Source organism: Alternaria ventricosa, assembly GCF_023758065.1.
Source record: "Alternaria ventricosa strain BMP 2768 chromosome Unknown scaffold_5, whole genome shotgun sequence".
In the NCBI taxonomy this organism is placed as follows: domain Eukaryota; kingdom Fungi; phylum Ascomycota; class Dothideomycetes; order Pleosporales; family Pleosporaceae; genus Alternaria; species Alternaria ventricosa.
The window spans coordinates 575,967-595,996 of NW_026055685.1; the positions used below are offsets into that span (position 1 = coordinate 575,967).

General features: G+C 52.2%; 5 protein-coding genes across 5 annotated transcripts; 1 reads left to right on the plus strand and 4 right to left on the minus strand.

Moving 5' to 3' along the window:
- Positions 1-604: 604 nt before the first annotated feature.
- J4E93_003567 (uncharacterized protein) lies at positions 605-2,107 on the minus strand (the record flags this gene model as incomplete). Its single annotated transcript, XM_049341502.1, has 2 exons — positions 605-1,476; positions 1,528-2,107. The coding sequence occupies 2 exons, from the start codon at positions 2,105-2,107 to the stop codon at positions 605-607; spliced, it is 1,452 nt and encodes a 483-aa protein (XP_049201007.1).
- A 967-nt stretch (positions 2,108-3,074) lies between these two features.
- Positions 3,075-3,950, plus strand: J4E93_003568 (uncharacterized protein; the record flags this gene model as incomplete). Its single annotated transcript, XM_049341503.1, has 3 exons — positions 3,075-3,077; positions 3,128-3,406; positions 3,474-3,950. 3 exons carry the CDS (start codon positions 3,075-3,077, stop codon positions 3,948-3,950), a joined length of 759 nt encoding a protein of 252 aa, XP_049201008.1.
- Positions 3,951-8,952: 5,002 nt separating this feature from the next.
- On the minus strand, positions 8,953-12,625 carry J4E93_003569 (uncharacterized protein; the record flags this gene model as incomplete). The annotated part of the gene is made up of 5 exons (XM_049341504.1): positions 8,953-10,834; positions 10,883-11,523; positions 11,572-12,111; positions 12,164-12,314; positions 12,366-12,625. The coding sequence occupies 5 exons, from the start codon at positions 12,623-12,625 to the stop codon at positions 8,953-8,955; spliced, it is 3,474 nt and encodes a 1,157-aa protein (XP_049201009.1).
- A 1,010-nt stretch (positions 12,626-13,635) lies between these two features.
- Positions 13,636-16,506, minus strand: J4E93_003570 (uncharacterized protein; the record flags this gene model as incomplete). Its single annotated transcript, XM_049341505.1, has 5 exons — positions 13,636-14,531; positions 14,585-15,444; positions 15,492-15,727; positions 15,777-16,035; positions 16,085-16,506. The coding sequence occupies 5 exons, from the start codon at positions 16,504-16,506 to the stop codon at positions 13,636-13,638; spliced, it is 2,673 nt and encodes an 890-aa protein (XP_049201010.1).
- A 1,406-nt stretch (positions 16,507-17,912) lies between these two features.
- On the minus strand, positions 17,913-19,996 carry J4E93_003571 (uncharacterized protein; the record flags this gene model as incomplete). The annotated part of the gene is made up of 2 exons (XM_049341506.1): positions 17,913-19,245; positions 19,293-19,996. The coding sequence occupies 2 exons, from the start codon at positions 19,994-19,996 to the stop codon at positions 17,913-17,915; spliced, it is 2,037 nt and encodes a 678-aa protein (XP_049201011.1).
- Between the last annotated feature and the right edge of the window lie 34 nt (positions 19,997-20,030).

Sequence of the window (20,030 nt, forward strand, 5' to 3'; positions counted from 1 at the left end):
AAAGAGAACAGCGAGTGTGCGGAATACATTGGCCTTCGGGTGGTTCCAACGCTCAGCTACTGATACCGTCGTTGATGGTTGGGGAAGGAATGCGGCTGGTTCGATGCCGCTGCTTCTTCGGTCATCGTGTTCACATCTTTGGTCGCGTAACTTCGCTGGTGCTACATGTTGAAATTCGATACTCGCCTGTAGCGCATTACTTGGGAGTCGATTGGTGCTTGTATCTGTCTGAGTTATGGTGTGAGTAGACGACATGGCTACGAACACCGAGCAAAACACGAGCCGCGCAGAACAATGAAGTTCGATTTCTGACGAACGGTGAACAAATATAAGAAGTTTCGTATAGTTTTCGTACGGCGCCTGTGTCTTGCACCCGGAACCAGCCACTATATTGTAACGCCCAGTCACGCTTGGCGCTACCATACCGAAAGCGGGAATGCTTGCGAGGACCTGTGTGGGAATACCGTCATATGTAGAGAACCCAAGTCTTCGTAGACTCGCTAGATGCATATATTGATACGTACAACAAGTTATGTATACTGTAAATCTGGCAGTTCTGGTTCGTCAGAGAACCCGGGCCTGCGTCATTCCGTGGGACAATGCTTCATCCAGGGAAAGGATAGACAGCCGGGCTCTTGTACCCATTCGTACCGACGGCCCTCACGCCGAAGATGACATTATCCTTGCTAAGTGGAAGCACAACTGATCCAACTTTGCCGACATCAAGCATGCGAGTCCACAGGCTCGCTGTAGTGGCTCGCCACACGATTTCGTAGCTCGCGACATCTGTGCTATTGGAAACGATCCACTTGATGCGCGAGTCGTTGTCCAGAACTGTCGTGTCGATGGTGACGTTGCGTGGCATGCCAGGAGCCTGTGAGAGGGACCAAAGCGTGGCGAGATTGACCTTGCCAACACGTGCTGTGAAGTCAAAGTCGACGAACTCAATTAGGTCGCCATAGACGGTGCCGTTCTCGGTGCGCAAGTCTTGATGCTGATGAGCGAAGTTCTCGTTAGGCTCGGTGTAGCGGATAGCAGGGTAACCCGCTTGAAGGAATCCAGTGTGGTCACCTCCACGCAAAAAGCGGTCCAGGCGGTAGATGATGGCTACGTTCATACCGGTGGCATTGTTGGCAGCGACTTCAGCTGAAAAGCGCGCAAGCTCTCGTGCAGGGCTATCGTTCTCGCCACCGATTTGGAGTCGTCGCGCTGCTGTGATGTTGTTTTCGGCTGAAAGAGGCGGAACACCTTGAGCGAAAGCGCGAATGGTGTAGGGGTCTTTCTGACCGCGATCTCCAGTTGAGGAACCGACAATGTCGCAGTTCAGCATGCCTTCGACATTCGTGCTAGAGTTCTTGAGTGTTTGTGCCAGATAGGTGGAGCCATATAGACCCTGCTCTTCGCCAGATACAGCACCAAGGATTATTGTTGACTTGGGCTGATGCTTGGCAAGAACACGCGCAATCTCCATCGCAACTTGTATAAGTCAGCTTCGATCCTGTAATAACCCTTTCGGAATACACATACTAGCAACTCCACTCGCGTCGTCGTTGGCACCGGGAGAGTCGGCATCGTAGTTGAGCACGTCAGTGACCCGACTGTCAATATGTCCGGTCATGACATATACTCTGTCAGGATTCTCGCTTCCCTTGGCTGTCGCGAGCACATTCGAGATGTACACGGGAAAGGGGATTCTGCTGGCTACTCCCTGCAAATAGCTTTGCACCTCGACTGTCATCGTTCCGTTGCTGTCCGCAGCATATTTTCGCATCTCGGAGGCTACCCAATCTCTCGCTGCATCCACTCCTCGCGTCGAGCTGTTGTATGTGGCGAGGGTATGGCGGGTTCCGAACGATACCAGTTTGGTGATCGTGGCCTCGATGTTTGCTGAACTGATTTCATTCACAATAGCTCGCATCTCATCGTCTGGTGCTTGCGGGATTAGCTCCGTGCCGACGTTGGACGGAGGCCATGCTGCGTTGGCACAGTCGGTATATGATTCCGCGTTGGCTGCCACGGGTAGCGGGAGATCGCGACCGAAAAGAACCTCGTGCGCGTAGGCGCTCGAGAGCAGCGCACTTCCGAATAGTGCTGATCTGAGAAACATAATGACTGCGATGAAGAGATGGCCATCCTACACAGCGCGCGCAGAATGGCTTCTTATATCGAAAATTGAGATGCGCCGTCGCCCAACGTGCAAGACGGCACATTTTGGCATGGATCCGCATATCGGAAGTGGTCTACAACGAACTTCCCATGCCAGTTAGCACACTGGGTCTACAGTGGGTGCCCATCATCATCTTCTGCGATCTCTTCTCGAGATGCACCTGTCCCGCGGCTCGGCAAGCGTAAATACCCAGCCCTGCTACTTGCCGACAGGGTAGGAGATTACCGAATTAGGCAGGTGGAGAAGGAAGAACGACGTCAACCACGGATGATTGAAGGCTTGACAAGGCCAGATGAACGCCGATAAGGAGGAGGGCGCAGTGCAATGACTAAGGGTAGAACGGAGAATGACCACTAGGCGGGACTGACGACTGTGGCTTGTGCGGAGGTATTATCACAGCTGCACGCGCAGCTGGGTAACAAGTGAACTGCGATTACTTATCAGAGTAGAAGCCAAAGGACGTCGGATCTCCAGCCCCTGTGAGTCCACATTTGATACCAGTAATCGCGACGTCGTCCAGGAATCGAGGGGCGGGTGCACCGTGGTCCAGGGGTTTCATACTCTGGCCGAGATCCGCTGTCTGCATCGGACACGAGTACTGGCAGCTTCGCATGGAGCTGTGAGGTCAAGATACAAGTTTATATGCATTGTGGTAGAGTACCCAGATGTCGAACGATGGAGAGCGAACTGGAGGGAGCTCTACGAATGCCACTAGCGCTAACGCGCTAGAAGCTTGGCATTCGAGGGTCCAGCAATCGGACTTCGCGATGATGCAATGTGTCAAGTCGCGAAAGTCTGCCTACAAGGCTGCAGTATAACGTTCACCGTAGCAAACCTCACACTACATATCCAGTCTATACTGAAGTAACACTATCACTTAAAACCGACGCAAACCTGATATTCCGCAATGGTACGCCTCATCAACTCTCATTGCTCAACACAAACTTACGTCGCAAACAGAACGCGCTCTTCAACAACGCCTTACGGCAATCGACATCGATACGAAAAGACTTGGACCAGTTTGCCGACTCAGCCTCGCCATCGCCACATCTCCAAGCCCAACTGAACGCGTCTCTAGCCACATTTGCGCGTACCATCGACGACTATGGCAAGCTTGCAAAGCAAGAGCCTGTGCAAACCAAAGCAGAAAAGGCACACGAGAGGTTAAAGAACTTCCGGGCTGAGCTCGAAGAGTACCGGACAAATTTCAAGCGCATAAAAAGTGTAAACGAAGAGATCGTACGTTTCGAACTGACGCTAAGACTCTCGTTTTGGCATTGCGAGCGCAATTGCTGACTAGGAACAGCAAACCACAGAGGCGCGTACAGAACTGCTCGGCCGTCGCCCACACAACACAGCCACCCCCGAAAATCCATACGCACAGCCTAATCTCTCTGCCCAACATTCGGCGTTCGCACCTTCCCAACCCTACAACCCCAACGCTCCCTACCGACCGAACCCCTATTCTGCTGGCGCTCCAGCGGGTGGCGACTACGACCGCGAGGGCCATGTGCTGAGGGAAAACACCTTTTTCAACAAGACGTCAGAGCAGTTGGATGAGTTCCTAGACAGAGGGCGGACGGTTCTCGGCGATCTGGGACAGCAGAGGGAAATGCTTAAAGGGACACAGAGGCGGCTATACACTGTTGCGAACACCCTGGGTATCAGTGGCGACACGATACGCATGGTTGAGAGGAGAGCGAAGCAAGACAAGTGGATATTTTGGGGTGGAGTTGTCGTCTTCTTTCTGTTCTGCTGGCTGGTCATTCACTATTTGAGGTGATGGCATAGCTCCAGTGATGGGATCGTGGGTAGGACGGTATTCTAGACGTTCAGGGGACATGATTTGATTTAGCGAGGCGCATGGAGCATAGTGTATAATCACAGGAGAGTGGGTGTGATGTTCTGCGCAACATAAGGATGTAGCAGTAAGTTTGTGAGGAACCTCATGCTACTTCTATGCCAACTAATCGTTCCAGGTACGAATCAGTAAATCTGATACAATCCGATAACAGAACAATGATCAAGCATGTGTGCACAGTTCGGCCACAACGTCGAATCGCTCGTCAAAGTCCATCTTCCCTGCCAACTATGAATCACCTGCGACCCGTCTTTCCCGGGAATACAAAGCAAGTCGCTACGCTACACCTGAGCGCCGTTGGTCGTACGAGGCAGGCAACCCTCTTGAAAGGCCATGAAACTCATCACGGTCTGCGGCCGTAGGTCACCGAGCGGCGGCATACAGCAACAAATTTACCCGAGCTTCACGACAAGCCGTCGAGCTTTTGACCAATATGATTGAGCTTAGAGTATATCCTTTCCTGCTGATACTGTAGCTTTCCGACATCATCACAATGTCCATTCCGCTGAATCCATGGGTATGCGACTCGAGGATAGTGATGACGATTTCGGTGCCGATGAAGACCATCAACAGGTAGCCATTTATCTCTTGGGTCTTCGAGCATCAGTGGTATTCTCCCGCCTTGATGGCCGAAAAACGGATAGTGCTGCCGCTTCACCATGAACTCAGCGCGTGGGTCGTAGTATGCTGGTTGCCGCCTGATCTCGTATGATCGGCCGACAGTACTCGGGAAACAGCGTAACAGCTGCTCCAGGGTTCGCTCTGATACCAAGCCTTCCAATGCACTGAGGCCCATGTACCACTCCCTCCGCATTCCAGGTTGTTCATTGTACACGACTTCGTGTAGGTGACCTTGCAGGAAACCCGCCATGGACGCGGCCAATGCATGCGATCGAGTGGTCTGGGCGACTAGGCAAAATGTCAGAAAGCGGTGCCTGCTGCGGCGAAGGCCCGAGATTTCCATGACGCCCAAGTCTTTCTTGAGACAGTCCTTCATATGCTCATATAGGCGTGTTCGGGTTGAAGCAGCAAAATTGGACTTTGGCGCAAGAACCCCGATGAACTGCTCAAGAGTTGTAACGATAGTGTCGGATGTGATGGGATACTGCAGGTCCTTGGAGAAAGCCTCAGCCATCTGTGATATCAGGCGCCGGCTGTCGAATGTTCTGGCAAATCCCAGGTTGTGAGCGACATCTGGAAGCCACTTCCGCAATCCGTCCAGACTGGGGTGGAGGACTACATTGGTAGCGAGTCTGATCGTGACAGTATCCCACATGGATCTACAGTCTCTTTTTCGGACACGAGACAGTATCGCGCGAACGATATCGATGATGTGTTGGGAGGAAAGGATGGTGGTACAAAAGACCGAAGAAATTTCGCTCGGCAGGCCGCTGGTTTCATTATATGCTCAACAGCCTTGAGCACTAGGTCTGCCGTCAGCCCTTCCGATCGATTGACAGACAGACGAATACGTTGAACAGTCGCACAAGTTTGCTTCGACAACGCGCGTGGCCGCCTCATACTATCATAGCCAATTACTGCTTACGCTATGATCTGGCTTACAGTACCATCGCCTTACGACAGTACGAATCGATGTACGCCTTTTCGTGCACGCATTTACGAAAAGCAGGTTCCATCTGTGATACGGGAAGCAACATCAAACGCATGGTGCATCATTTGATATGATTTCGGGATACGTGATCCATTTTCTCCCTGGACTCTCTGGCTGACAGGCTGCTGAGAGAATGGCAGAATATGCCTGAGATGCCAGACAAGGCTTCCACCTCACTATCTAAAAGCTACGTAATTTGGAAAACAGGCCGTAAATGCAACATCTCGCTAGAGTACCCCACGACACGTAGAGCCTGCCTGCCAAAAACCATCTCCATGCTCCATCTCAGTTTCGCTACACTTCTTGAATCAGCCCAACTCTCGCGTATGGTACAGATCGGATCGTCAATGTCGACAGTCGAACGTTCGCCTTTTCGTCAACCCGATGGTCCTTCATACGGGCTATCACAGAACGGCAGATCAATGCAACCTCTAGTCGAGACCAGAGAAGCGAGACTCTTGCTCAGTAGTAACCATAACCATATCCATCAAGCAGGGCATCCAGTTTCCCATCAACACTGTCCAACTTCATGTCCATTTCGCTTTGCTGCCACTGAAGGTTCTGAAGCTCGTCAAAGTAATCGCCTCTCGGATATCCTACGGACGACATTATTGGCGATGCCCAACCAGAGCTCGGATACGTTGGGATGGCGACGCGCATATCGGGACTGTGACGACGCCGTATGACAGGCAATGATCGCGCTCTGTGACTGGGCCACGGCAAGGCTCGGGGAGCGCGACCACGGTGAAAACCAGCGTATGGCATAATGGCGAAGGGCTCGAGTTCCCTCGTCGTAGGTTCTTCCAGTGCCTCTTGTACCTTCGCCAAAGCCCTCCACCAGTCTCCATGATATTTCGACGACTCTTGCGATAGCACAGGTTCGTTATTCACCCAGAAGTAAGTGAGTGCTTCAGCGAGCAAAAAAGACCCATGTTCAGCTGCTAGATACGACAGTATAATGAACATCTGCCGCACTCTTCGAAGACCTTTGGAATGATAACGGCTTTTGGCATCCATGAACGATTGAGTGGCCAGGACCTGAACAAGGCGCATTTGCTTTTGCCCTTGGTCAATGTATGAGTGCTGCCCAAGTCTCGTGAACAGCTCCGTGAGGGTATTCTCGATATTCAGCCTCGTTATGCCGTAGCGAAGTGTGAAACGGGCTTCGAGATTGTCCACAAGGTCGTCTCCGTCGACATTCTGCATGCTCGATAACTGAGGAAACCAAGCAGAAAACGTCTGACGATCCACGGAGATGGAACGGTGCCTGCTAAATTGTATCCTCATGTTTTGAATGCTGGTATGTGGATAACGCCGATGCGTGTTAAAGAGATGTTGCTGGGGAACTGAAAAGGAGGTTTTGACTGTTGGCTGAGAATAAGGTTGACTGGGCCATTTACGGTACCTGATACAGAAGCCAGTCTCTATATACCCATCAAGTACCGGTGAGAGTGGCATTGCCTCGCAAGCCAAGTGACCACATTCACGGACCTTCTGGGTGTCACAAGACTGTGGAGGTGTTTGCTTCCAATGACGACGAAAGTAGCCAGTAAGACCACACGAGCCCCTTGCTTCTCGGTACAGTGTAACGGTAACAGAGACACGTCAGTCGTTTGGTACCGGAGGTTTGTTCCAGTCCACGGAAATCCAATCGAGCATGTCGTGCGCCCTGTCTTCATCATCCCTCCAGCGGTGTGCATTATGCTACGCCCTGATGCGACACCGTATATCACTGTAATGGACCGACAGTGAGCCTGTCGGCTCTATCGGGCTCTTTCTTTACTTGTGAAATCGAAGCTAAGTCCACTTAATAGAAAGCCGTTCATGTTGATCGATTTAATCTGATCGGCTAGGATGAGTGCAGGATCTCAACAAAAGCTTAGTTCACATGCGAAAACTGAGAAGTACGCAGTTAACTGCGCTTGGGAGTTTTCTCAACAGCCCCAGCCACTACTCTATGCCCAAACAAGCTACTTGAATGCCGCGTTGGCATTCCTAGGTCAAGGCGGTATCCAAGGCTGAGAGCCCTGGCGGTCAGCGTGGGCTGAGCTACATGCGAAGAGACGCCTACATCGGAGCAAACTTTGATACGATTATGGGCAGACACTCTTACGGATTACCTGTGTCAAACGTGAGGCCAGGATATGACTAGTCAACGGTCACTGTACCCATATGATCAATTCCGGGGCTGCCACTGCTACCGGGTGCCTGGGTGGTATGGGGGAAATGTAAAAAGGTACTGGCGATTATCGGGGCCTTCTACACTGAGGGAGTCATGCGATACTCTTTGTACGACGAAGAGCATAATGGGAATTTGATCAACTGATCTCACAAAGACTCCCTGTCAGACTTTAGCCTCATCCTCCCAACCACGTTCTATCTAGTCAAGATTCAGGTTAGTCCTTTGTGTACCGGATCGCACCGTACCAGCCCGACCGTAAACACGACACCTGCAACTAATGTTCCGGACATCACAGCTGCGCTGCACGACTAGGCAAGGTACATATGCACAATACTCGAAAGGGGAACCTATGGTCATTCCCCATTTTGTTAGTCAGCCGATGAGCATCATGTACTACACCGTCAGCTTGCTATGACAGCTTGCCTAGTCTGATCACGACAGCGTCACCGTTGATTCAGGTTCATCATCTCCACGTGTAGACAGCTACGGCGACTCCATGCGGGGAAGATACAACACTATGTTAAACGCCCAGTGCACTTCGGATTTCGAATCCGGGCGGAATGGAGCAACTGGTATGCAACCACTTTGGAACGAACAGCAGTGAGTTTTCAGAAACCGACTGCGAGCATGTACCACTATCACATGTCAACCACTACGTTCATACTCGTGCCACATGACTGCGGGTGGAACGCTCACCATCCGATCGGCAACAACGCGCGGAGCTATTCTAGTGAAGATATCACCATGTCAACAACCATACAGCTGGGAAAATAGCTCAGGACCAGCAGCTACATCGATACTGAAAGCCACCGATAGGTGCCACGTACAACCCAACACTATGAACAGGGCTGAAGCATCGAGCTTGAATAATGATGCATAATCGAACACCCATCGGCGGGTCAAGAGATCCCTAACCCATAGCGCTATTGTACCAAAGAACTGGGAGCAAGCATGCAGAGGCTGAGGCGATCACAGGACTGCACAAGTCAATCTCATAGCCAGCAATGAAGGTGGAAACGATTGAACGCAAGAGTGATGTATCTATTCTTGTACAAATCCAATGATGGGAATCATATATACAAACAAACACCACGACGCCATCCTAGATATGCTCAAATCGCACGCGTACACTACCAGTCCAAGCCCCCAGCCCCCCTCTCCCCACCAGCAAGTATCTGCGCGGCCTTCGCCTTCTCCCCCAACCCACCCTCAAGATGCGAAACCTGCATGCCTTTCCTCCCCTTCAACTGCATCCTCTGCAACTTCTTATCCAGCGCCACAAACGGATCTTCCGTCTCACTCTTCTTGATCTTAAACTTACTCGTACCAAGCACACTATCCAGTTCCTCCACACTGGGCAGCTTGACATACAACCACCCATCACCGCGTTCCTCGATAGGGAAAACAGCAATGTTCACGCTCTCGTCGTTTGCGCATTTGCCCGCGTTGTCGCCGGAGAGTTCGTAGTTGCGCTTGTGGTACGGGCAGCTGACCCAGAGTTTGTTGTTGGCGAGGTCGTCGCCGATGAGGCCGTCGGAGAGGACGAAGGCGCGCTTGTGCGGACACATTTGCTGGGTGCAGTAGTATTTGCCGCGGACCTTGAAGACGGCGAGTTGCGTGTCGCCGCGCTTGATGGCTTTGCTGTCGCCTGTGTCTGCGTCTTTGAACTCTTCGGCTTTGACGAGGGGCTGCCAGGATAGTTCTGTCCATTTTGTGCCGCGGAAGTCTTCTGTGATGGAGTCTTTGGGCCAGTATGAGGGCCGTTCTTGACCGCGCTCTTGGGTCGGTTCGATGGTGTCGACAATGGTTTCGGATGTGTTTGCGAATTGAGAGAACCAAGAACGCTTCTTGGGGTCTTTGAGTACTTCGGTCCATTCGCAGAAGAAAGTGCCGACGAGGTCTTCCATCTGCTTCTCGAGATCTGCGCAGATGCCTAGCTTGTCTTCGAGGATGACTTCTTGGAGGTATTTGATACCTCCGGGGAGATTCTCCATCCAGCGTGCTGTTCTTTGGAGCTTGTCGGCAGTGCGGATGTAGAAGGATAGGTAGCGGTCGAGGATGGGAACTACGTCGTCTGGTGGCACGTCCTTGGCGAGTAGCTCCGAGTGTCGTGGTTTCGCGCCACCGTTGCCGCCAACGAAGATGTTGAAGCCCTTCTCTGTCGCGATGAGACCAAAGTCCTTGTTCTGTGCTTCAGCGCACTCGCGTACGCAGCCGGACACACCACCCTTGATCTTGTGGGGTCCGCGGATGGACTTGTAGCGCTCTTCCAGACGCACCGCCATGCCCACACTGTCACCAATGCCGAATCGGCACCATGTAGTACCGACACATGACTTGACTGTTCGTAGTGACTTTGCGTATGCATGGCCAGACTCCATACCGCCATCGATGAGCTCTTGCCAGATGTCAGGGAGGTCTTGTTTCCGTGCGCCGAACATGTCGATACGTTGACCACCGGTGATCTTGGTGTAGAGGTTGTACTTCTTCGCGACGGTACCGATGACGATCAGCTTCTCCGGGGTAATCTCACCACCTGAGACTCGTGGAACGACTGAAAACGTGCCGTTGCGCTGAATGTTGGCCAGAAATCTGTCATTAGTATCTTGGAGACCCCTGTTGTTGACTTCCAGTAGATGCTTGTTGTACAGCGAAGCGACGATGTTTCCAATGGTCGGCTTGCAGGCTTCGCAACCCAAAGAGTTTGGATCTTTTCCAGCCTCTTTCATGACGGCAGCAAAGTCCTTCAGGCCCTTAACGTAGATGATGTTGAAGAGATCGGCGCGCGAGTATTCAAAATGTGGGCAGAGGTGATTCTTGACTTCGTTGCCCATGGAAGCCATGGTCTTGTTGAAGATGGTTTGTACGAGCGGCATGCAGCCTCCGCATCCGGTGCCGGCTTTGGTGCAAGACTTGACGTCGCCGATGCTCTTGCATGTTCCGTCCTTGGTGGCATTGACCACATCGTCCTTCGTAACGTTGTGACATGAGCAGATCTGAGTGTCGCCGGATCTATGTGATGTTAGTACAACGTTCTTGTATGAGCGCAGTACAACCTACAGATCTGAACCATCGTCGTCGCCCTTCTGCGCACCAACGATAAGCTCACTTGGCGCCATCTCCAACTGCTTCTGGTTCTTCACCATGGGCACCAGCTTGATGTAGTCTTTCGTGTCGCCGATCATCATGCCACCCAACAGGTACTTTCCGTCCATGGTAAACAGATACTTCTTGTACACTTGTTGGAATGGATCCTTGTATGTCAGGGCCTTGACCGGTGGTGGCGCTGGCCCATCAGTCAAGTTCTTAACTCGATCTCTCGGCGTCGCTCCAGTGGCATCTTTCTTCTCAGCTCGTGGCCGTCCAGGCATGTTCTTAGGACCGTCGCGATCCGCGAAAAAGTCGCCGAAGCTCGCGACTTCGACACCCAGCAGCTTGAGTTTAGTGCTTAGATCAGGTGCTTTGAACTTGCGCGGCGCGTGTGCTTTCGCTTGTGTGAGGTTGAAGGCGAGGACATCTGCCATCTCGACACCAGGAGCGATGAGACCAAATGTTTGGTTCTCCCAGCTGGCGCATTCGCCTACGGCGTAGATGTCCGGTTGTGAAGTCGCTAGGTCAGGGCCGACCACGATACCACCTCCTCGATCGGCGCATTTGATACCTGCTTTCCGGGCGAGCTCGTCTCTTGATTTGATACCGATCTGCTAAAGTCAGTCTTTGTCGTTGTTACGCAGTTCAACATCACTCACCGCGAAGCAAATGCACGAGCACTCCATCTCATCACCATCCTCAAACACTACACCCTTGACGAAGTTGTCCTCGGTTGTCAAGATCTTGCCCACCCTCTTGCTTAGCATGACATCCAAGCCCAAAGCGCGGACCTGTTCGACGACCATACCGCCTGCATCGCCATCCAGTTGTCTCGATAGCACCCATCGATTCCGCTCAATGAGCTTCACTTTCGCGAAATCTTCAAGGTCCATCATCGCGTGTGCGGCTTCCAGACCTAGCAGACCACCACCGACTACAGCGCCTGTTGTGCCTTTCCTTGTCGCAGAAAATTCGATGAGTCTTTGTAGATCTTCGATTGTGCGGTATACGAATACGCCATTCGCGTCATGGCCTGGTGTATGTCGTGGGAGGAGCGCATCGGATCCTGTTGCCAGGACCAAGATATCGTATGGTACCGTTTCGCCGGATGAGGTCTTGACGTTCTTCTCGGTGGAGTTTATTTCGGTGACGAGGGTGTTGAGATGGTAGTTCAACGAGCCTTCCGGCATTGATGCATACTGGGATGAAGTTAGCCGCCCACACTTCGTCCTTGCTTGATGCTGAACCTACCCATTCCTTGGGGTTGAGATATAGATTCTCGACTTTCCGATGTTGGAAAAAGCTCGTCAAGCCGACGCGGTTGTATGCAAGATGTGGTTCTTCACCAATGACAACCACGTCGTAGTCTCTCCGCTTCACATCGTACTTCATGAGTTTCTCGCTTGGACGAGTTAGCTGTTACTCTTTCATCTCAAAAGGCTTGTCGACTTACATAAATGCAATGCCCACCATACCCAATCCAACAACCACAATCTTCTTCCGTGGATGCTGATCGTTGATCTCGCCCTTCTTCTCCAGATCAGCTACCTTCTCAGGCAGCTTGTTAGCTTCCGCATCGTTCCACTCCGCATTCGATATGTTGCCGTCTTTCGACCCCCATGTCGCTGTGATATGGCGGTCGCCAGGCGGAGAGTGTGATTCGCCAGATGAAGGCTCGATGCCTTGTGTGACGATTGGCTCCGTCTCCGCCATGATGTGTGTAAAGGCTATCAAAGCCCCTGGTATGTGAATATACCTCTGAAGCAAGTAGTCGAACTAGTACACTCAGCCAAGAGGGCACAAGATACCACAATGCGTATGCGTAAGCTCAAACTGCAACACTCACTCCAAGGAGAGTAAAACACAGAAGTCTGGGAGAAGAAAAGATGGCAAAGGCAAAAGATGACTTCAACGAGTAGAATCAGTAGATCAAAGATACCTCAATAGCCGCAACCAACAACTCCGTGGCACGAACATCTCCCGCGCGTCGACCCAACGCGCGCTTTGCCCTCCCGCGCCAACCCCTCCGCCACATACGAAGGATAGATAGCTCAATCATCCCATCTCCCAATCACGCATGCCCCGCGGTGGTCGCGGAAATGCATCGTAACGCAGCGGGGTTGCTCCTTCCCCCTGCAACTGTCTGTACAGCATCCTAGCTCCCGTCCTGCGGCAGTAATGAACGACAAGGATACCGTGTGCGCGTCCAGTCAAGCAATTGACATTGCTCATTAACGTTACTGGGGGGCGATGGAGACGCGTTCTCCGTGGAGATTTCAAGACATGTGTGATGTGGAGACGCGTCGGGTGGTTGGGTGTTCCTTATCGCGAGCTAGGCGGCTTGGCGACAGGGGGTGTCTCGCTTCGTTATCAGGAGGGCAGAGGACGGAGATGCGGTTTTGTGGTTGATGGTCTCCGGGGGATGTCATTGTACATGTGTGGTTTGGCTTGGAGGGTGATGGCATGAAGGGTGATCGAGATGGGCGGGTAAAGTGCGACGTCATGGAGAAACTGGTCTTGACCTTCCACGTGATGGGAGCGAGTAAAGGACTTGGTGATAGAATTGTTGAAGGCATGCTTGTAGTATGGCATACTTTGGCTCTTCAAGCAAATGCAGTGCATGTAATTCGAGAAACGCGACTTTATATACAGTGAATGGACCGAAATGATATATATCCCAACCCCTCCAATGCCTCCAAACTCCTCAAACAACAACATCGACACTAGAAGAACATCAACTCCTCATCCTTCCAACCCTGCTCATTTAACGCCTTATGCGCCGCCTTCTCCAACGCCTCAGGCCCACAGATCAACACCAAACTCTCGCCTCCATCCCTAACACAATGCTCCCCCAACAACTCCTTGCCAATCCGCCCCCTCAGCCCCTGCCAATCCTCCGGCCCTTGCGTCAACGTATACAACAACTTACACCTCTCCGCGTTATCCCTAGCAAAAGCATCCAAATCCTCTCTGCACAGTATATCTTCCACTAGCCGGTTGCCGTTGAGAACAGTACAATGCGTAGCATCCTCTTTATCCTGCATGACAGCGCGTAGAACCTGGAAAATGGGCGTGATGCCACTGCCGCCGCAGATCATGAAGAAACGTTTTACTTTCCGCTCTTTGCCGTTGACGGCACAGAGACCGCGGCCTAGGTATTCGAATTTGCCGATGGGGCCTTTGAAATCGACCCAGTGGCCTGTGGGGATGGAGTCGAGGGCTTTTGTCATTTTGCCGCCGGCGCGGTGGGGTGTGTCGGCGTAGACTTTGATGAGGACGTCGCAGTAGCCGGTTTGCGTGGTTTGGCTTATGGGTGTGTAGGAGCGGATTATGGCTTCGCGTGTGACGGGATCGCGGAGACGGATCATCAGGTGTTGGCCAGTGGGTAGGCCGAGCGCTTGGTCTGGGTGGTCGAGCTTGAAGCGGAAAATGCGTGTGTCCCAGGAGACTTTTGTCTTGGAGTGGAGGAGGGTTTTGCGCCAGTTGCGGGGGTCGAGGAAGATGGGGCGCGGAGTGGTGGATTCGGGGATATGTTCGGGTTCTGAAAGGAGTTTGCGGGAGGCTTCTGAGAGGGTGCCGATGTGGTAGTCTGGCATCATGGCTTTGGCTGTTTCGCTGTCTGCTTATTGTTAGCCGGGGTTGTGCCGTTTGTTTCGGTGATGTGGAACTCACGAATCGCCATGAACTCATCTGTGGCATCCTGGGCCGCTGCGCTTATGATGCTCTGCGCACCGCCCGGGTGGCCATCCAGGAAAGGAGTGCCGTCGTATACTTCACCGTTGACCACGAACCATGGGTTCTCAGCCTTGTCGTGCTGCCGCAGCTCATCGATCTCGATGACCTTGTCAACCCCGTCTTTCGTCGTTTTGATCTCTTTCGCCTCCTCGATGGCAGCATGTTCTGGCTCTTCACCTCCAATCTTCTCGCCCCAGTATCCGTTCGTGAGATTCCCACCGGCCTTTTTGACGCGCTCCATCCAACCACCAGGCATTAAAGCGGGTTGCGTCGGATGCTCAAATCGGAGTATGTTGTCTTCCTTGTGAATAACTATTCGGAACCATGGGTTGTTCATCATGCCCAACACACTCCAGTACATGTCTCTTGGCTGAACGCACATCGCTTCGTCCATCACCCGCACCACGATATCGTCGGCCTCTTTCAGCTCGGCAGTGCTAATCTCCAGATTCCAGAAGCACCAGCAGAAGCTCGTTTCGCGCCAGTCCATGTCCAATCTTGCGCCGTATAATTGTCGGTCTTCAAAGGCCCGGTACTTGTCTTCTGCGTAATCGATCTTCGCAAGTCGCCATGTCTTTCCTTTGTCGAGCGATAGTTCGCATCTTGTCACACGTCGTCCACCACCACTGTAGGCGTAACCCCGAATGTTGTACGATTCAGGACTTGAAGATAAGGCCAGCTTCTCTTCGTGGGCGGGGCATGCAATAGCCGAATTGGGTGAGAGATCATAGATGGCGTAGCGATCGTCCATCCACCATTTCGCGTTCTTCGCTGCCTCATCTGGGTCGACAGTGGTACTGGAAAATGTTAGTCTTGATTTCATTTCCGAGTCCAAGGCACATACGGTAGCACTCGGTTGTCGTAGATGTGGTACCAGTTGTCGCTTGGCTCAGCCGTGACGATCAACTTCTTCAACCACTTCACGCTTCGGCCACCAATCTGTCCCGGTATCACGGCTCTTAACGGCTTGCCGTGATCAGGTCTCAGCATCTCGCCATTCATCTTGTGCGCCAACATGATGCCCCGGTTTGGGTCCATAACCCAGTTGAGTTTCACCGATGTACCGTAGTATCCGTTGGGCTACGCATAGTATTAGACCTTGTACATTGTCCACAGAAATGCGACTTACCAGTTTGTCAGCACCTTCCATGCACACGTATTTCGCTTTCCGTAATGGCTTCGCGCGCTCAATGATGTCTTTCATGACTACGCCAGTGAATAGCGCTGTTGAAACGCCGGCTGGGCCCCAAGAAAATCCCTTGCTCTTCCTCACGACATTTTGCTCTTTCCGCCTGTTACCAGCGCAGACTAGAGTTACGGGATATGTAACATTCTCGTATTCCTCAAGCAACTGTCGCAGGGTGATTTTGAGGGGGTTGGCTACTAGACTAATGGATGTTTAGCATCTAGACATCATCTCTTTATAGCGCAACATACCCTTCAACCGAGAACTCCCAATCAAGACACTCTGCATCTTGTACATCAGGTACCGCGCCATGGTTTCGCACATAGAACAGCTCTGGGCTAGTCAAGAAACCCTCGTTGAATAAGTCCGTCAACGGTGCTTCGGTATTGAAAGGATGAACACCCGTTAGCCGGATTAGTCTTGGGTCTCTTGGTACATGCGCGTCCGGGGTGGGTTTATCAACGTCCAGAACTTGTGGTGGAGTATTTGCTGGCGGTGGAAGCGGAAAGTCTGGTTCTGATGTCGAAGTGGTAGACTTGGTGTCGTCTCCGTTCACGGTCTCTGGTGGTGATGGCGGCAATTGTATCGATTTCGATGCGGCATGTGGCTGTGGCTGATGTTCATGGGCAGGAGGGACGGGCACTCCCGCCGGGTTTTGAGTTGCCACGCTCATGATGCGTGACTAGGAGATGGGGTACCGAGACTTGGGGAAGATTCAGTAGGATCGGTATAGGGCTTGTGCTATACGTGACGGCCACTGTGATCAAACAGGTTTGGAAATATTCATGAAATTATGCCGATGGAGCGGAAAGGATATGCGCAAAGCGACGTATAGGCAAGATGACGATGCTGAGATACCAGACCAGACTAGACCGGACAAAAGGCAGACGGGGCAATCGAAGTTGTTTGGAGTTGGTGATACTATGTTAAACCCGGAGTGTTCTAAGAACGTAGTGGCACCCTTCAACCAGCTAGTTGGATACGTCAACGGTGTGGTCAACGTCAGCTGCTGCACAGCAATACCGCGGAAACTCGACTTCGATCTGTGGGGAACAATCGCATCCAGCATTCCGTCATCATCCTAGCTAGCATCGAACGCCAGGCTTCGGTCATCTCGAATTACCATACCAGATACGCTCTGATATGCGAGCTTATCTTTAACGCTCAGATTGGGGATAGCGCGTGATTTGTGTACGCGATGGCGTTAGCGGGCCTTGATGCCGCTAAAGTCTGTTCGTAGCCGGACCGAGAAGGCTGAACTTGGTGTGGGGGCTCGGCTCTTGATGTGGATCCAACATCCATCCAGCGGAGATGCCATACTTGAGCGGATGATCGGTCGCTCTAGAGATGCTAGACTGGCGCATTCTTTGATCTTGTTTGATGCACGGTAGTTGCCAATATTGCGCGAATTTTTGAAACTTCCTAGTGCTCACAGGGCGAAATCGCGTGTAACAATTCTGGTATTGGGACTATTGCGAACAGATTGTGGTCTGCAGACATGACATTTGTCACTCTTCTGCAGAGTCGAATGTATCGAAAAAGACCCGGTTGATATTTCGTCGCATGCGAAATAGACGCGACATATTCCTGCTTGTTTTCTGGCTTAGAGCCATAGCTAGAGTGCGCTATTGCATGGCTGAGAAGAAAGATTCAACGATTTTAGTTTTTAAATCATTGAATCTTTCTTCTCAGCCTTGCAACAGCACACTCTGACTATAGCTCTAAGCTGGAAATCACGCGTCCGAAGTAAGCCTTGGCTGCAGTGTTTCTCAACTCAACAACCATAGTACACCAGACCACTCATAGTATCTCTGACGCGTGGTTTCCTGCTTGTTTTCCAGCTTATGAGGGATAAGTCACAAAACGAGCAGGAAACCACGCGTCGGAGATACCATGAATGGTCTGGTAGGTCTTCGTGCTCGAATTTGTATTTCTCCGCGGCTGCGCACTTGCCGAGGCTAGCGACTCAGCGTAGTGCGAGGTTATCGCTGGGAGCTGCAAGCCAACATTATTTCCGCGACACTAGATCGTGTCTGCGAAGAGATTCTCATGCGAGATATATGCAAAGATCGCGATGCCTTATTCAAGCAGCTTCTCTTTGAGTGTTGAGCCTTGCTCCAAAGGCCCGACTCGTACTTGTCCTTGGAGTCGTTGCTCCATGGTCTCCGCGCGAGCTTTCTTGCGCTGCTCAGTCCTTTCTTTCACGCCCGCTTTGTCATATCGACTTTTAATTCCATGTTTGAGGCGAGTGATCATGTCACCCGCCTTGCCCTTGCTCACATCTTCCGGTTTCAAGTGATCTTCTTTGGGGCGGAATTTGTTCAGAAAGTCGACCTGAGCTTGCGACGCACGACCCTTACGCCATGATTGATGCTTTGAGATGTAGAAGTGTTGGAAGGCATCAATCGCATATGTGTCTGCCGCATGAACAACATGATCGAATGAGTCGCCTTCGGCAATGACACGCGCTCTACCCCAGGGACTGTTGACGATTTTATCAGCCGGCAACTTCCAGTGGTACTTGGCCATAAAATGACCTTCGACATCTCCGGATGGTTCGATTACTAAGTAGTTGCCAGTATTACCACTGAGAACGTACTTTCCGTCGCCAACGCCAACCCAAGCGTTCTGGCTAATATTGCGTATGTATTGATCGGCGGAAGTATCGGCTATTAGATCATGCACAGAGTCGTATTCAGTGAAGGAGACGGTTCCGGGTAACTTTTTAGCGACAGTTTTCTTCCTAAGCTCGGAAGCTTCCTCTTCGCGTTGCTTGTCGGAAAGCTTCTTTTCTTTAAGCTTCGTCAAGCTTTTAGTGTCTGCTTGGTCGACGATCTCGCCCGGATCGAGGCCAAACAACGTAGGCGTTGACACTACTCCGGTGCTAAGTGCCGAGACCATGTCGATGATGTGACAGTTCTGCTTGTCCTTATGTAACCGCATACCACGTCCGATCATCTGAACGAGCAGATTACGAGACTTGGTGGGGCGAGCTAGTAGCACGCAGTCGATATTTGGAATATCGGTCCCTTCAGTGAAGACACCGCAGTTCAGCAGCACCGGGAAATCGCCGTTTCTGAAAGCGTCTATACGTGCACTGCGGATCTTTGGAGGTGTGTCACCGGTGACATATTGGGCATCGATGCCGGACGTGCGGAACCTAGCGGTCAAGTCGGTGACATGGCTGAGGTCGACGCAGAATATGAGGGTCGAGTGTCGGTCCCTTGCCTTTGCTAGCCAGGTCTTGACGACGAGCTCGTTCGTCTCAGCAGTGTTGATGACTGTAGAGAGGGCGCCGGTTTGGAAGTCGCCACCAGCGCCAGTGCCCACTTTGGTCAAATCGGCCTTGATCTCGACTGTTGTAAAGATGACATCGGAAAGCCAGTTCTCATCGATCATATCTACATAGTCACTACGTATGTCAGTCTGGGTCTATACTCGGTAAAGCTGATGTCATACCGGTGATAGACGATGTGGTCAATGACAGCTCCCAGCTTCCTTCCGTCGAAGCGCGAAAAGGTGGCCGAGACGCCGACGAGGGCAGGAGCGTTTGACTTGGTCCAGTCGGTCGCATGTCTTAGTCCGAAATGCTCCAAGACGTCGAGATATGTCTGGCTGACGATGTGATGTGCCTCGTCCACCAGTACGAGCTTATAGCGCGAAGGGTCAAACTTGTCCAATCGTCCACCCGACGTGATGCTCTGTATGGAGGCGACGGTTATGTCGGCAGCACCAGAGGCCTGATTGTTGCCCATCTCGATGTCTACATGTTTATCGGGGTACGCAAGGCTGCAGTGGCGCGCAGCCTGTTCGACGAGTTCGCGGCGATGGGCGAGGATGAGCGTCTGGGAAGCGTCGCCAGTGGCGGCTATGCGGTCGATGAGGTGGGTGAAAATGACAGTCTTGCCGGAACCCGTCGCCAGAGAGACACCGAGGCGTTTGTGGCCGGCATCGAGGTAGGACAGCACAGCTTGTATGCAATCCTCCTGGTACTCGCGCAGCTGGATCTTCAGCGGCGGGGGAGGCGGAGGAGCTGGGGGCGGACTGGGGACCACGGCCTTGGGGCTCTTGGCCCTTCTTGAAGCATATCTCGTGGTTGCGCGAACAGGCTGGGAGCCCATTCGCGTGCAGTTTCTCAACGCATGCTGGGCGAAGCGGAACATCAAGACACGTGCCGGGATGGAAGGGCAGCGAAGA